This window comes from Sus scrofa, chromosome 13, assembly GCF_000003025.6.
Source record: "Sus scrofa isolate TJ Tabasco breed Duroc chromosome 13, Sscrofa11.1, whole genome shotgun sequence".
NCBI lineage: Eukaryota > Metazoa > Chordata > Mammalia > Artiodactyla > Suidae > Sus > Sus scrofa.
This window is the reverse complement of record NC_010455.5, coordinates 133,737,087-133,754,975: the sequence shown is the minus strand read 5'-3', so window position 1 is coordinate 133,754,975 and position 17,889 is coordinate 133,737,087. Positions and strand designations below refer to the sequence as shown.

Here is a 17,889-nt window from a genome sequence, read left to right as displayed (position 1 = left end):
AGATGCGGCTCGGATCTCGCGTTGCTGTGGTTCTGGCGTAGGCTAGCGGCTACAGCTCCGATTAGACCCCTAGCCTGGGAACCTCCCATGTGCCGCGGGAGAGGCCCAAGAAATGGGAAAAAGACAAAAAAAATAAAAATAAAAATAAATAAAATGTATCTCTAATCTATACACTACATATCCCAGTTCCATTGCCATTACTCCGGTCCGGGCAGACCAGAGTAATGGTCTTCAGTTTTGTACCTTGATCATTGAGAGGTCTCAACTCTTGCTCTTTTCCAATCCACCCTCCATTCAATAATGGCTTCTCATTATACTCTATAAATTACTGGGCCTAAGAGTGTTGTATGATCAGGATCTTACACATTTTATGCCACTCCCTTTGCTCACTACATGCCAGACACATTGGCCTTCTCTCAATTTCTCAGATACATCTAAATATATCCTGCTCCACAGCCTTCACATTTGTTGGAAGTTTCCCTTCTATACTTAGCATGGGCCATCTTTTCATCGGTTAGGTGTCAGCCTAAATGTTAATTCACCATCGTATTTAAAGCAGAATTCTCTACAGACTCCTTTTCCAATTTTATTCATAGTATTTGAATCAAATCTGTATGTTTTCATTTGTTCACTGTCTATACTCTTAACTAAAATTCTTTGAGCATAGGAGCTATATCTGTTTTGCTTGTCATGACCTCTCATAACGCCTGGCTTTTCTCCTATTAATTCAGTAATTACATTTTTCCTTCACTTGTTTAATCCAAGTCCTTAATTAGTCATTAGTCACTGCTGGTCTGAAAAACTAAACTCTGCTCAAACTGCCAATATGTCACATATAGAATCTTACTTTGCTTACAAGGCTACCTAACCCAGTGACTTCGTAACAATTAAACCAACATTTATAGGAGTTCCCATCATGGCTCAGTGGTAACAAACTCAACTGGTATCCATGAGGACGTGGGTTCAATCCTTGGCCTTGCTCAGGGGGTTAAGGATCTGGCGTTGCCCTGAGCTGTGGTGTAGATGGCAGATGCGGCTCCGATCCCATGTTGCTGTGGCTGTGGTGCGTGCTGGCAGGTGTAGCTCAACCCCTAGCCTGGAAACTTCCATGTGCCGCGAATGCAGCCCAAAGATAACCAAAAAACAAAAAACCAGTATTTATAGAGTTTTTTCCACAAATGTTCAACATATAAATAAGACTAGAGAAGAAACTAACAAACATTAGCTTGACAATGGGACTATGAACTTTCATCAATAAATACTAGTTCCTAAACATGAGAATATGAAAGCAAGCTTTTGAAACCTGAATTGTATTATCAAAAGTAGTAACCAGAGTCTTACCTCACAAGAGCAATAATGCAAAAAACTAATACTGAAAAGTTTTTGATTTTATTTCCAAGATCAAATATTACAACAGGACATTTACATGTATTTATAAAAAATGCAGCAGTTGAATTTATAGATTAGAGGTTTCCTTGAGTTTGGTCCCTCTCTCAGCACAGTGAGCTGATGTCTTCAAAAGACTTATCGTCCCACTCCCCTCCCTCCCCCACCCTGAATGTCCCACCGCCCCCTCCCCAAATTCAAGTTGCAGTATCAATATAAAGCAACTGGGTACAACACAGTAAGAATATTCACAATTTGGTACAGTCAAAACCAGAGGATCACCAACTGAAAGATCCTCATTTTAGAAATTATTTACCTATAGACTATGTATATCTATAGATATATCACACCCAGTTATCTAAGATTTCCCTGGTTTTAGAGCAAGTGGAAGTTCCATTGAGTCTTAGCCAGCAGTTACAGCTCTGCTTTATCTAACGGCATGTTTTCTCCTCCTACAAGTTTAGATATTCTATAGTCTCCACATGTCTTCAAATTTAAGGCTTTCCCTAGCACCTTTATTATCACTTACTAGATATACAGGAGGGTCTCTAGTGTGTACTGAACAAAAAATTTAGTGGATGATCCAGTTGCCCCTTTCTCACTGATCCCAACGCCGCCTTCCCATCCTTAAGAACTGCAGAAACACATGATATCTCCTAGCACCATGGGATTAAAGCCCAGAAAACAGAACTGTACTTTTGTGTATTTTAGGGAGCACTTGCCATAAACACTACAATAGGAGCACTGTCTTTGTCCATTATCTTCTTGGATTCAATAACAAATTTACACTACAGATTAAATTTAGAGCCTGTCCTGCATTAAGAATGCAAATCTTACTAAGACCACCACTTTATCCAGAATAAGCTGAGCACACAAACATCCCAGGGAATTTCTAAATACTGTTAGAAACTGCTTGAGAACACTTTAAAGCAAATACCCCAAGTTGACTTCACTCAAGCCCCCAACCCACCCCCATCCCTATCCCCAAATTTCATTCCTTGATTAACCTCTCTGGATAAGATGGGAAGTGACATTTGGAAAATGACATGAAAAATGTTTAAAAAATACAATTAGTGAAGACATGCCAGAATTGGACATCCCGGATGATTCGAAATGAACTGAACTCATACAAAGCATGCACAGAGCCTACAAACACTCCTGAGAGTCTCCATAGAACAATATCTACTTTGTTTCTTCAAGGGTTAAAAAAAAAAGACACTAGATGCTTAACTCTCCGAAGCTTAGAAGTTAACAATCAGAAGGAAAACCGTTCTAGAAAAAAAGATTCTTAAAGGAGTGAATAAAATTGTGTCTAAGACTCTTGCCAAAGATAGGCTAGAAGCCCCTCTAAGTCTAAATATCATGTTAGCATCAATTGGTACTCATTTCTCTAGATCTAAGACCAGAGGATTATCTTACAGCTGTACTGTCTGTACCCCACCAAGTTTTAAATAGCCTTTCCAAACTGAAAGGACAGGCCTAGGAAAGTAACAAGGGCCAAGTCCCCAAACACGTAAGATAAACAGCCTCTATAAGCTTGCTACTCAGTAACTGAAAAGTGGAGGCCACATAGTACTTTCATTCTAATTAGCAGGTAAGAGGGGATTTTCTGGTGGCAATAGTCACTCCATGGGAGGTTTAATTTACAAGGAAATAAATTATCAAACAGCTATTGTTAAGAGCATGTGATTTGATTAGTGTCAAAAACCTATTTATAGTTTGAATCACACCATTTATTGATATTTTCCATTATTAAGAACACAGAAGCTTTGAGAAAAGCATACTATTAAAACCATTCTGTTGAAAACAGAAAGATAGCCAAGTGAGCATCAACATTCCAATGTCATTAGATTGAAAGATATCCTAGCGACCTTGACAGAGGAGGGGCGGCGGGGGTGCAGGAAGGGGTAGCAGAATGGCAGGGAATGGTTTTAGATCAAGAATTTCTCTCCCTATCAGTTAAGATGCCCATATTGAGTCTATGAAAAAAACAAATAGAAAAGATTTTAAGGAAGGGAAAATTCAATTCCAAGTCAATTTATCTAATGATTTGAAATGTTTCCCATTTACCATGTCTAATAAATGACATGGTGGCCCAGTTAGATTAATAACTTATTTTAATGGAGATAAAATTTTTCTTATGATCAGTTTATTCTTCCAATTTGTAAACTCAAGTGATTTTATAAAGGATATAAAATCTTAGGGCATTTTGAGCTCTGTAAAGGCAATACTATTAAGCAAACAACAAAAACTTGCTGTTAGTTGCAACAGAATTAAGTATCTGTTGGCAACATGCCGTATTCATAGATTAATAATATGTGATTGTTCCAAAGCAAAATACTACCATTGGCATTTGTGTCTCAATCCTACAAGTGAATTTGGTTATCTCCTGAAAATACTTCAGAGAAATGCTAAATGATGTTTCATTAAAGCAGTTCAGTTCATATCATTAAAGCAGTTGGGCATATTCATTATGCCCTACTTTGAGATTTGTACCAAAAATTATGATGTTTATGAGAATGATCAAGATTCTAAGCAATACAACAGCATTCTATGGGCCAACAAAGGTGGTGGGAGGGATGTCATGGAGAGAGCTAGTCTCATTTGGAATAAGAATTCTTATGTAGAGAGAAAAATAAGTGCCTTGAATTCTTTTCTTGTATATTAATTTATAAAAGATGAAAAATTAGAAGTGGATTTTTTTTGGGCCACGCTTGCAGTATATGGAAGTTCTGGGGTCAGAAATCAAACCTGAGCCACACAGTGACAACACTGGATCCTTAATCTGCTGTACCACCAGGGAACTCCAGAAATGGAATTTCTTAAAAATAGCCAATTTCTTTAAAAATCATGCCATTTCCAGAGAATGGATGTCAAAAATCAAGAAGAGAATGGAAAAGTAAAGTAGTTTTAAAAGATTTTCTAATTAAGCATCTCACTGCTGGATATAATAATTTAACCACAGGATCACCTCATGGGAAAACTACCATGGTTATCATAATCTCTATTTAAAAATTTCTAGGAGTTCGAGTCATAGCTCAGTGGTTAACGAATCTGACTAGCATCCATGAGGATGCAGTTTCAATCCCTGGCCTCGCTCAGTGGGTTAAGGATCCGGTGTTGCCATGAGCTGTGGTGTAGGTCGCAGACAAGGCTCGCATCTGGCATTGCTGTGGCTGTGGCTGTGGCTGTGGGAGGCAGCTGTAGCTCCGATTAGACCCCTAGGCCTGCAAACCTCCACATGCTGCAGGTGCCGCCCTAAAATGCAAAAAAGAAAAAAAAATCTAAGCTGTCTCTCTAACAGAACTGGCACAGAGGTGAATCAAAGACCAAAACAGCCATCACTGAAATACCAAATTTCTACATTATCAGGAGAAATCAACAGTGGCCTGGTATTCTGTTATTTTCAGTACTAAAGAACATTCAAGCCACTATTCTAAAATGTGTACAGTGCAATACGAAGTTTCACGGCAAGATAGTAACCGAAATGCTAAGCACGGCAAATCAATGAAGTTGAATATTCATAATACACGGCTGTCTTTACGTAGCCTTTCAGAAAGGCTTATCTAATGGGAAATTCCCATGTTTACCAGAAGGGTGGATTGTTCTCTCATTTAGTTTTAAATAAGACATTACTTATTCATCAACCCACATCCCATGATTTACTACTGAATAGTTAAATAGGGCCAGAGAGAGAATTACACCATGGAGATACACTCCATGGGAAAAGAAATATTTTAAAATTCAGCCTAATTGGATCTTGGAAAACCTGTTTCTTTCAAAATCAAGTGTGAATTCTACAACTTGCACAAATCAATTTCCTAACAATTGTTCTGTCAATAAAATGCTTTGTTTAAGCACACATACAAAATAAAAATTAACTCTGCGGCCAGTGAAATATTTGGTTTTCATGACATTTTAGTCATACTCAACACTGATTAGGAACACAGTATTAGGTTTTAAAATTAAGGAACTGTGTTTAAAAGATCAGTACTAGACCTGTAACTATTATCTCTCCTTTTAGAGATTTCAGTCATCACAGTCAGGGTAGACTTTTTTTTTTTTTTGGCCATGCCTGCAGCATGCAGAAGTTACCAGGCCAATGACTCAAGCCCTGCAGTGACAATGCCAGATTCTTAACCTGCTGTGCCACAGAAAAAAGCAAAGGAATTGATTGACAAGTATACTTTTAAATTAACCTAGAGATTAATATATAAAATAAAGGGAAGAGGCTAGAAGCATTAAATTTTGGAGCAGAAAGGACTTCAGAGATAATCTAACTCAGTGGTCTACAATCTATAGGTTCCTAGAATTTCTGCAAAGGGTCTTCAATTCCTCATTTATATTTTCTCCATCTATGGAATTAATGATATTAATACTTAATTCCATGAGCTCCCACCACTGCCAAATTTTTTAATTACAAGCCCCTTTATTTGAACAGATTGAAAATTAATGATCTAGTCCAATTCTGTTAATGAGCAGAGCCGATACCCAAATACACTTAGGCCTACATATAGTTCCCCTTCTGCATATTATATATACTATACATTTAATTTGTACCTGGATGGAGAAATTAAATTCTTCCTTCACTTTTCAGTTGCTAGTGGCTCCCTCTGTTATTTTCCTAGGTATCCAAGTAAGATCCTTGCTAGCTAAAATTTTTAATCTGGGATCAATAATCCTTTTTTACTTGGAAATTAGGTACTCCTTACTGATAATGGTCACTCCCTAAATCTAGTAGTTACAAAAGCTGGAGCTGAAGAACACAGGTGAGTCAAAAGAAAATGTGAGCCACAGTGATTGCCATTTTTCAGTTTTATTTTCCTAACTAAAGCCTACGCTATTCTTTACCCTTTCTAAACTTCTATTGTAATTATGGTTCAGTCTCAGAAAGGTGAACATTTACATGTTCTACTATTTCATGTGCAGTGTGTCTTTCCAACTAGGTGAAATAGGCAGGAACCAGATCTTAGATTTCAAGATTGTTCTAATTTTGATTTAGTATGAAATAAATAGTTGTTAACTTGGAGTCAAGGAAATAGAATTTTATAGATTTAAAAACATACACATAGAAGGTTCAATAATATAATATGGATGGGATATAGAAAAGATTATTTTATCTTTTATGGAAAAAGATTAAAATTTTGATAAAATTCTTTTCTATCCTTTCTATTTTTTCTTGGCAAATAATGCCATATTTTCCTTTCACATTTTCATCAGTGCATCATTTAAAAAAAGTAATTAGTAATCAGCCCCTCAAAATAATGGTGTAAATATGAATTTATAGGCATAGCACAAATTTCACTAGCTTTAAGTTCTGTGATAACTTACAGAACCAAACAATGGGAAGATAACCTTTTGGGCAGATTGATTCCTCTGTTGCAGGAGACCACGGCACAGGAGTGGAAAGAGCATGAATGCCAATTCTGATTTTGCCACTTACTAGCTATGACATCCTGAACAAGTTCTCTGAACCTTTTCTTCCTTATCTATAAAATGGGGAAAATATGCATTTCGTAGAGTTCTTAGGAAGATTAAAAGGAGAAAACGCATGTGATTCAAAATTAGCTCCTTAATCTTCCCTCATTTGGCTGTTCTTTCTCTTCTCTGGTCCCTTCCTATGTCAAATTCAAAATTTCTTGTTACTTTCCCCCAACTAGTTGTCATTTCATCTCCCTGTATTTGTCTCCTGCCATTTACTCTCAAAGTCATTCTTGTTCTTTTCTTCATTACCTTTTCAAATCTCTTTCAAGCTGTTTCCAATACCTACCACAAATGACTGTTTTTACCTATCTTACTAACTTCATTTGTTCAATAAAACCTCTCCTTCAAAGAGCTAAGAAATTGGCAGAGGAAATAAGACAAACTGGAGGAAACATACTACCTAAGTGGCTTAAGTTCTTGAACAAAGCACAACCCATACTGCTCCTGTACACAGTTCATAATGCCTTCCCCATGGGCCTCTATATCAAACCCAGGATAATTACACTCCTGCCTCAAAGCAAGATCCTCTACATCTTGTCCTCTAAACACCCCAGTTTCATCTAAGTTGGAGCAGTATCTCATGCCCTATCTCTCCAATATGCTTACTTAAATCACTGTGATATGGTCATCTCACAGTAACTCAAGTTGAAAGTCACTTTGGTTTCTCATAAATTATTATGCCAGGGCTGAGCTTATCAAAAAGAAATATATCCTATCATTAATGAATACATTGTCTCAAGTTCTCTGGATGTTTTAAAAGATAAACTAGTAGGTGAAAGGATGAAACAGAATCCTACAGGGAAAATTTTTGACTTCGTATTTTTGACAGATTTGGGCTTTAGCTGTGACTTTGCTGAGAGTGGAGATACGTGCCATCAGAGCACCAAAGCTGAGTATACCCTCACTTCTTACCCTGTACCTCCCTGAAGTTTTAGATTTCTGACCTTGTCCACAACCAACTATTTTTTTTACCCTCTAATGCACCTTTGTATAGAATCTTTTCTTCAGATAGCAAGTACGTCATCCAAGTTCATTGATACAATTGAGGAATTAACATGAAAACCATGCTTTCTCAATAAATCAGAAGCTGCTAGTTAGCTAGTTAGCCTTGAGAGCCTATGAAAAAACACCAAAGTGTTATTACTCAGTCACCAATCTAAAGAGAGAACTTTGACTCAAAGTATAAATGAAATTGTAATTATATAAATATATTTATAAATATTTATACAATTATATACTTATACATAAGCACTTACACAGACTTAGAAAAAATGTAAGAACATTAATTCAAAAGGACTCACTGAAGAATAAACAGAATTTTCCATGATTTCCTTGAGGAGATACATAACTCATTCTTTAGGGAGGGTCCCTCAAAGTCCAACCATTAGAAACCGTATTCTCTAATTGTGTACTAACAACACACAAGCATCTTTTTTTTTTTTTTTTCCTTTTTAAATCCCCTAGTTGCCAAGAGAGTCATCTTAAGGTAGATAGGAACCTAAACGTCTCTGAGCAATGGCAATTTATGTTCCTCAAGTAGAAGAATCATTCAATCTAAACCCCAATCAATGAGAAATAGGTTCATTCTGTATTAGGGTTTTATGACAAGTTAAAGTTTTGATTTTGCCACCAGAATTACACTACTACCCCTTTAGAGGACTCTATTTAAAGCTCAAAATAAGAATTGAGCATAATGAAGCTGATAAGTCAAACAGTACTATAGATTCAAATGGCCTCTTCTAAATAATACTGGAAAAAAAACACAAACTTTCACCAACTACAATTTGAATGTGGCTTTTGTTGGCAGAAAAAATCCATTAACATCTGAAGATACTGGTAATCTTTCCCACATCCTTTACTAAATGTTGTCTTATGAATTGACTTTAAAAGTCTTCCCCCTTAAAAAGGTTTTCAGTTTTGATACCTTTTGAAACAGCATGAGGAATTAATAAGCTCAGTCAGTCATCAGGGCCTTTTAGAGACTTACAACCAGGGGTAAAAAAACGAATCATTACCTCTAACCAAAGGGACATGGTTAGTAACTCTCAGCTGCATTTTTTTCTTTTTCCCCGGGGACATACATTAAGTATGCCTTAAAGCACATAGGACAATCAATAACCATAGTGGTTACAACTAAAAGCCATTGCACTCATGATTACTGAACAGCTGCTTTCCTATAGATCACTTGTGGACCTACACAATGGAAGGGCCAAGGAACTAATATGCTGTACCAGCAAAAACAGCAAGCACCTTCCCATCCCAGTCACCACAATACGCTCACATGATGTCCATTCCAGGACTAGCAGGATCAAGATAGTTTATAATAAGTCATAAAGAAGAAAGCTGTCTTAGGCTAGGGTATTGAAAGCCACCTCATGCTACTCACCCTAATTTAACACTTTCTGCCAATAACAAATACCATGGAAATAATTCTAGCTGGGAAGATGGGAATCCTTTGAAAAAATTTTTTCAATGTGATGAGCAATAAAGGATGCTTTTTCCACGTAAACAAAATCCTGGACACTGTTACGTGATATTTCTACATGTACGACAAAACAAAACATGTGTTAGAGAATTTCTTCTCCCTACTAAAAACGGGGCTTACATAAAAAGGAGGCTATTCTTATTCTGAATCTAGCCATTCCTTTACCAAAGGAGTCTGAGGAGTAACATTATCATTTGATCCCCAAAAAGTGCCATATAAGAGTGTACTTATTGGAACACCTATTTCCTGCTGCCAGTACTAGGAGGTCTTATCCTAACACTTCCATTTGGTCACCAGATTAGGTAAGAAAGAGAAAAGTAGGAAAAAGAAGAAAATAGGAAAGGAGAGAAAACAAGAGGGGAGGTAGTTAGGGAGAGACTGATTATAGGAGAGAACAAGAAATAAGAGAGAAGGCAGGTGACTTGTTGCCCAAATTTGGCTCTATGGTCCTATGAGCCAAAATGCATACTCAGTGACATCGTATCTCAGAGTAAAGGGAAAAGGGGGGTAAGCTGAGAGAGGTCAGGCCATGATGTTAATTTCTTTCCTGTACAAAGACAGTCTCTTGAGGACAAAGGCCTGCCTCTTGTAATGTAATGTCATAGTCCAGATGAGAGAGTTTCCTTCGAGGGAAGTTGGTGAGAAGTTCAAAACGTTCATTTGGATATCCTTTAGACTGCACATGCTTCACCAAAGCCTGTGAAAATAAAAGAAAGACAAAGCTGTTAGATGGAAATAAAGAGTATATTGAAGAATTAAAAATATAACATTAATTTTTATATTAGATGAGATATAAGTTATTCTTTCATATAATTGGCCCTCTTGTGGAAGGGCCAATATAAACCTTCAGATGGGGAGAAAATAAACCTGTATCCAATAATTTAGAGTCAACAAGTGATCCTGAAATATACAGAGTTATCACTATTTCTCCAATAAACAAACCCAATTTTTGTTTATAAAATTATTACCCTCATTTTTAAACACTTATCTGTTTTCTTTCCTTCTATTTATCAGGGAAGACATGTCCTTCAGCCCACCTACAGCCAATCTTGCCACCTGTGCACTGAATTACTTCCTGCCTTCTCAGAAGCTGTGCCACTAGAGAACACCATTCTTTATAGATATCAACATCTCCTTTACTCCTTTACTAGTGCTTCCCATCAGACTTTCACATGCTCAGTCTCTCCTTCAATCTTCTCTTTCCCTCTAATTACTGCCCACTCCCCATTCTAGCTTCACAACCAACCACCTCAAAAAAGTGGTCTATATTTGGTCTTCATCTCCCATTCCCTTCCAATTACTAGATTAGGGAGACAGTCCAGTATAAGCACCAGAAGCCAGAGACGCTGCATTCCAGTCAAGGTTCTAAATTATCTGCAGCCATAGCAAATGGCCAGGCATGGACCTGACTCAAGGACTGATTCACAGGCTGGGCTAAGCAAGTCAGATTCATTCTCTTTTCCAGGAGTTGAAACACACACAGAGGGAAGGACCATCAGCTGTGGACTATGGAAGAAAAGGCCCTCACAGCATTACTATAATGGACTATCTACAAACTATACACAAAAGCCACGAGAATAGAGAGAGAAGAATGGAATGCAGCAGAGAATCACAAGGGTAATCAAACAGGCCCCAGGAGGGAAATACACAGAAAAATCATCTTGGTTCTTAACTACATTGCAGTTCCAGCTACTGGGAAACCCAGGAGCCTCATTATAGTCTTCAATTAACCCCATTCCCTCTTTCCAGGTAATAATTTCAGTTGGATTTCTATTATATGCAGGCATGGAACAGAAAAGCCTTAAAGGGAACAGACTAGGTGAGTTGTCCAAGACAATTTGGGAAGGAAATAAAGCAGTTAGAATTAAGATTCACCACTGTTAAGTTTCCAGTTAGAGATCAGACCTAACAACCATTTCAAAGAACCATCAAGCTAATTATGCCAATTAGTTTCTCTGCTTCAAGTAAATGTATCCAATTAGATATACTTACTAGTAGTTTAGCTTGTTCTGGGAGAGTGATTTGTTCCCTTTTTCCATCTGGATACCGCAACATCAGCTGTGCTTTTGGTCCTAAAGGAAAGGTTAAGAAAATACAGGAGCTTAAAATAGAAGACTAAACAAATAAATAAACCCCTTCAAGTTTTAAGTAAAGGACGTCTAAAATGTAACCCACCATTTACATCTATGCCCTCCACCACTCCATCGGATTTTTCAGGTGACATTTCCAATATTTCTGAATCCACGGATGGTAACCCTTGGTGATTTGTGGCTGTTCCAGGCTCAGTTCTGGCAGGGGGCTCAGTCAGTGACCTTCTGTTCTCCTCTTTTCTATGCCCCAAATCTTTATGGGGAGACTTTCTAGACTTGGCAAGATTCTCTATGTCCTCCTCTTCATCAGAGCCACACACAGATATGAACTCCTCACTGCCAGAAAAAAGTTCAGATTCAGATTCTTCATCTGAGCGGCTATCCTGTTTTGTCTGTGTGGAATCAAAATGTGTCTCTTGCAAGGAGGCTCTGATGGCAGCTTCTAGTTGGCTGTCTTCACTTGCATCTATAAGGCTCTCCTGCAAGATGCAGTTATAAAACATGGATAGAAAGAAAAAGGAAAGAGTTAAACCAAAAACTAATCAAGTCAAACAGGGCATAAGAAATGTAATAGCTTGCCATTATTATTTTCTTCTAGAGGCTATCTTTTCTACTAAATGTTAAGCTATTTGAGGGCAACAACTCTGTCTTACAGAGCGTAGTTGGAATGGAATTTTAAAAACAAAAATAAAACTTTCATACATACTACCTGGCACAGTGACTACAAGCACAGCATTTTTTGTTTTGGAATCAAGGTGAATAAAATCAAGAAAACAATTTATCAGAGTTCCCATAGTGGTGCAGAGGAAATGAATCTGACTAGTAACCATGAGGTTGTGGGTTCAATCCCTGGCCTCACTCGGTGGGTTAAGGATCTGGCATTGCTATGAGCTGTGGTGTGGGTCACAGACGTGGCTCGGATCTGGCATGGCTGTGGCTGTTGCGTAGGCCGGCAGCTACAGCTTCGATTAGACCCCTAGCCTGGGAACCTCTATATGCCACAGGTGCGGCCCTCAAAAGACAAAAAGACCAAAAAAAAAAAAAAAAAAAAAAGAAAACAATTTATTCCCTATCCAGAAAAAGACAAGAACTAGGTTTTAAATTTAAAGCCCAAACATTAGCCTTTAAAATGACTAAACACACAAGTTCCCATCGTGGCACAGTGGAAACAAATTCAACTAGGAACCATCTCAATCTCTGGCCTCGATCAGTGGGTTAAGGATCTGGTGTTGCTGTGAGCTGTGGTGCAGGTTGCAGGCGCAGCTCAGATCCTGCATTACTGTGGCTGTGTTGTAGGCCAGCAGCTGCAGCTTTGATTTGACCCCTAGCCTGGGAACCTCCATATGCAGCGAGTGTGGCCCTAAAAAGCAAAAAATAAAAAAATAAAAATGACTAAACACAGAGAAAGATATCACTGTGTACTTCAACTAGCACTGCTTTGGTACATGGAAGACTATCAATAAATAATTCAGTAACGATCATTTTGCAAAAAAATCTAACAGATCTTTAACATTCAAAACAAAACAAAATACCACATAATAAACAGGGAAAAAACAACTGTATTTTCCCAAGCTTAATTTCAATGAAGGTTTTCATTGTGATCATGAGAAAAGCAAATTTCAGTAGTTTTCCCCCTGGAAAAGTTCTAATATCAAGATTTCACTAAACTTGGAGTTCCCATCATGGCTCAGCAGAAAGGAATCTAACTAGCATCCATGAGGATGCACGTCTGATCCCTGGCCTTGTTCAGAGGATTAATGATCCAGTGTTGCCGCAAGCTGTGGTGTAGGTCGCTGATGAGACTTGGATCTTGTGTTGCCATGGCTATGGTGTAGTGCGGCAGTTACTAGCCTGGGAACCTCCATATGCCAAGGGTGCAGCCCTAAAAAAAGACAAAAAAAAAAAAAGATTTCATTAAACTTATCAAGTCACAAAGTATGGACTACTTGAGTGGAACTTATTGAGATCCTAACCTGAACTGTACAAAGAAATGTTTTATGACAGCCAAAAGTTGAATACTAGATATCTTATGACATAAAGGAATGACTGCTAATTTTTAAAGGGTGTGTTAATGGTACTATGATTGTTTTTAAAAAATAAAAAGAACATTTGTCTTTTACAGATACATGCCAAAGTATTAATGAATGAAACAATGATTTCTGAGATTTGCTTCAAAATAATGTGCAAAGGATAGGGTATTGCTGAAATAAGATGTGGCACATATTGTTAACTACTAAAATTAGTTAATGGATACACAGAGGCTGAATAAATTCATTCTACTTTAAAATTTTCCACAATAAAAAGTTTAAAAATGTATGGGTTGCTAATAAAAAGACTGAAGGAACCTCAATTTGGCTTTCCTATTTGCCGATAACATAGCAAATTTTTTAAAAAAAGTTTTTTAGGAGTTCCCGTCATGGCGCAGTGGTTAACGAATCCGACTAAGAACCATGAGGTTGCGGGTTCGATCCCTGCCCTTGCTCAGTGGGTTAACGATCCGGCGTTGCCGTGAGCTGTGGTGTAGGTCGCAGACGCGGCTCGGATCCCGAGTTGCTGTGGCTCTGGCGTAGGCCAATGGCTACAGCTCCGATTCGACCCCTAGCCTGGCAACATCCACATGCCGTGGGAGCGGCCCAAGAAATGGCAAAAAGACAAAAAATAAAAAAAATTTTAAAAATTTAAAAATTTTTTTAAAGAAACTCAAGGCTAAACAACACTGGGGGAAAAAAAAAACACTCAAGTAGACCTGCCCATGTGACTTGCAATGGCTTAGGTGAACTGTAGGTTTATAACAATGTGTTTGATTTTAAAGATTGCTGCCATGGCAGACACTGCTGTTGGCTTCCTATCCAACACGTATTCTCCTCTGATTCCTTACTTACAGAATCATAGTTATGTCTAGAAAATGAAATATGTCCCACTAAAAAATTCCATTTACTAAGGTTCCCCTGCAGCTAGAAAAAAAAAATTGTGGTATAGAGCTAAAGCAACACTTATAGAGAGTATGTAACTAAATGCCTATATTAGAAGTCTCAAATTAATGACCAAGTTTTCCATTCAAGTTAAAAAGTACCCACACGGGAAAAAAATTAAACCCAAGCTATCTATGCAGAAGGAAAAAGGGAAAGGACAGAAATCAATCAATGACTTAGAAAACAGAAGAAAATCAATGTAGTCAAAAGTTGGTTTTTAAAAATATCAATAAAATTGATAAACTTCTAGTAGACTGTCAGGGGAAAAAAGCCACAAATTACCAGTTACAGAATTGGGAGAGGGGCCATCCCTACAGATACTACAGTCATTGAAGAAATAAAAAGAAACACAATGGGAGTTTCCGTCGTGGCTCAGTGGTTAATGAATCCGACTAGGAACCATGAGGTTGTGAGTTCAATCCCTGGCCTCACTCAGTGGGTTAAGGATCCGGCGTTGCCGTGAGCTGTGGTGTGGGTCACAGACGTGGCTTGGATCTGGTGTTGCTGGGGCTCTGGCATAGGCCAGTGGCTACAGCTCCAATTAGACCCCTAGCCTGGGAACCTCCATATACTGCAAGTGAGGCCCTAGAAAAGAAGAAACACAACTAACAACTTTACATCAATATACTTGACTGTTTAGGTAAAATGGACAAATCCCTAGAAAGACACAACCTACTAAAGCTCATTAAAAAAGAATAGAGGATCTCCCTCATGGTGCAGCAGGTTAAGGATCCGGGGTCGTGACTGTTATGGGTCTGGCTGTTGCTGTGGCACATGTTTGATCCCTGGCCTGGGAACTTCCACATGTGGTGGGCATGGCCAAAAAAAAAAGAAATAGATACCAGAATAATCCTAGGAAATTGAATTTGTAGTTTAAAACTTTCCATAATGAAAACTCTATGCCCACATGGCTTCAATGGTAAATGTCATCAAATATTAAGGAAGAAATAATACCAATTCCACACAAACTATTCCAGAAAACCAAAGAGGAAGAAATACTTTCCAATTCATTGTAAAGACAACATTAACCCCTAAACCAGACAAAGATATTAAAAGGAAAACAAAAGACAAAAAAACAAACAAACATATATATATATACAAACATCAATAACCCTCTAAACATAGACATAAGCATTCTTGAGAGGATTTTAATAAATCAAACTCAACAATATATAAAAAAGCAACACATCATAACCAAGTAGGTTTCAACCCAGGAATGGGCTAAACATTAGAAACATTAACATTAGAAAACCAACCAATGGAATTCACTAAAAAAAAATTCCAAACTATCGTCTCAATAAACGTAAAAAATCAGATGACAAAATCCCCTCATAAAAACTCCACAAACGAGGAATAAAAGAAACTTCTTCAACCTGATAAAGTATATAAGAAACATTTAACTAACATCAAACTTAGTGGTCAATGACTGAATATGTTCACCCCAATGCCAAAAACTAGTAAAGGATGTATAATCTCATTAACTTCTATTTAACTTTGTACTGGAGGTCCTAGCTGAGCAAAAGAAAGAAAAGGAATAGTTTGCTTAGAAATAGCATATTACAAAATTTAAATACAGAAATAATCTTTGGCTGGGACAGAGAGCCTGGCCTTTAAGCTACGTAATCAGCAATAATACCCAACTATCCCATGAGAGTTGTTCTAGCAAAAATACCATTTTCACTGCTGCTGAGACCTGGATTCCAAAAGTCCAAGCAGTGCTGCCCCATAGAGGTGGATTTCTCTGTCACCAAGCTTGCCAGGTCAGTCCTCCTGCTCAATGCTATGTATTCACATTGTTCACTTTTTTTTTTTTTAGGGCCGCAACTGTGGCGTATGAAAGTTCCCAAGCAGAGCTACAGCTGCTGGCCTACATTTCAGCCACAGCAACACCAGATCTGAGCCATGTCTGCAACCTATACCACTGCTCACTGCAACGCCAGATTCTTAACCCACTGAGCGAGACCAGGAATTGAACCCATTTCCTCATAGATACTAGTCTGGTTTGTTACCGCTGAGCCACGAGGGGAACTCCCACATTATTTACTTTTAAATCCAGGTCTTAGTTCACATGCCTGACCCTAGCTGCAAGGGAGACTGGAAATGTGAATCTTGTAATTGCACTGAGAAGACAGAATCTGTATGTTGGAAATTATCAAAATATAAGATATTGTACAGCCACAAATTATAACTGTCCATTACTTCATTATTTTTACCATCTTAACCTCAAACATTTTACACAAGACACCTTCTATACTATTACATTTAATTGCCCATGATCACTTCTTAGTCATACTTACTGAACGGGCACATTTTTTGGGGGGACTGCTAGAAAGTCCATCCAGCTGCCCGTGTTCACCCAGAAATCCCGTTACTTGGTCCAAGAAAGAAGATACATCTAACTGGTGCCACTCTACTAGCTTCTGACCTAAAGATTAAAAATCAGCATATATAAATATAATAAAATCATCATTCTTTCTGAACTCTAAGTATTTCTTTCAGCATATACATAATTAAAATTTATTGGGAACACATCCCCACCAATAAGATTAAGTTTCATAGTGTCTTCATAACTTAGCAGATATATTAATTATAACCAACCTAAGAGATCCTCAGCCATCATGATAAAGCAACTACTTTACCTGCTAATATCACTTACTGCCATTTCGGAAAAAGAGATTCACACAGAGCAATACCTATATAAAACTCAATCAATTAACAATAAAGCCAGCTCTACCCTCTGCTTCTCTCTGGTGGGATTATAAGCAGTACCTGAACAATCTTATTATTTTAATGACCTAAAAGAATCCCTTAAAAACGGTAAGATAAACAATTATTCTTTGAATCAACAGAACTGCACAAATATAAATTACCATCTCCAAAAGTTGTTGGAAACAGACTTTCTAAATACACACATCAATAAATGTTTAAATAATTCTAAAGGGCATGAACAAGAACCCTTCAACTAAATTATTATAAACAATTTTGAAAATGGACCCAGTTAAATACTGAAGATCAATTATTTAAGTAAGTGAAAAATAAATGATATATTAAAGGCCATAGATCAAATAAAACTTACCTGTCCGTGGATCCAAGATGGAAACATAGGGGAAATCCCCTAGCTTATAAAACTGTATGTATCTCTGACCCTCTTCACTGTCATGATAAACCTGTTAAATCATTGATTAAAAAAGAAAAAAAAAAGTAAGCTTCCTAAAAAGTACCAACTATATCCTTGTTATATACCAACAGCAATTCATTCTCAAAAACACCTTTGGGAAGTTCCCATCATGGCGCAGTGGAAATGAATCTGACTAGGAACCATGAGGATGCAGGTTCAGTCCCAGGCCTCGCTCAGTGAGTTAAGGATCCAGCACTGCTATGAGCTGTGGTGCAGGCCGGCTCCGATTAGATCCCTAGCCTTGGAACCTCCATATGCTGTGGGTGTGGCCCTAAAAAATAGAAATTAAAAAAA

The 17,889-nt window shown here is 37.7% G+C and overlaps 1 protein-coding gene across 1 annotated transcript in view; it reads right to left on the bottom strand.

The window, feature by feature from the left end:
- Positions 1,371 to 17,889, bottom strand: part of UBXN7 (UBX domain protein 7) — a 63,823-nt gene continuing 47,304 nt past the window's right edge. Inside the window, exons 7-11 of the mRNA XM_021070161.1 lie at positions 17,494 to 17,584; positions 16,715 to 16,842; positions 11,531 to 11,924; positions 11,348 to 11,427; positions 1,371 to 10,052 (exon numbers count right to left, since the gene is read on the bottom strand). Of these exons, the coding sequence (XP_020925820.1) occupies positions 9,891 to 10,052; positions 11,348 to 11,427; positions 11,531 to 11,924; positions 16,715 to 16,842; positions 17,494 to 17,584 (855 nt within the window). The 3' untranslated portion in view covers positions 1,371 to 9,890. The remainder of the gene's footprint in view (positions 10,053 to 11,347; positions 11,428 to 11,530; positions 11,925 to 16,714; positions 16,843 to 17,493; positions 17,585 to 17,889) is intronic.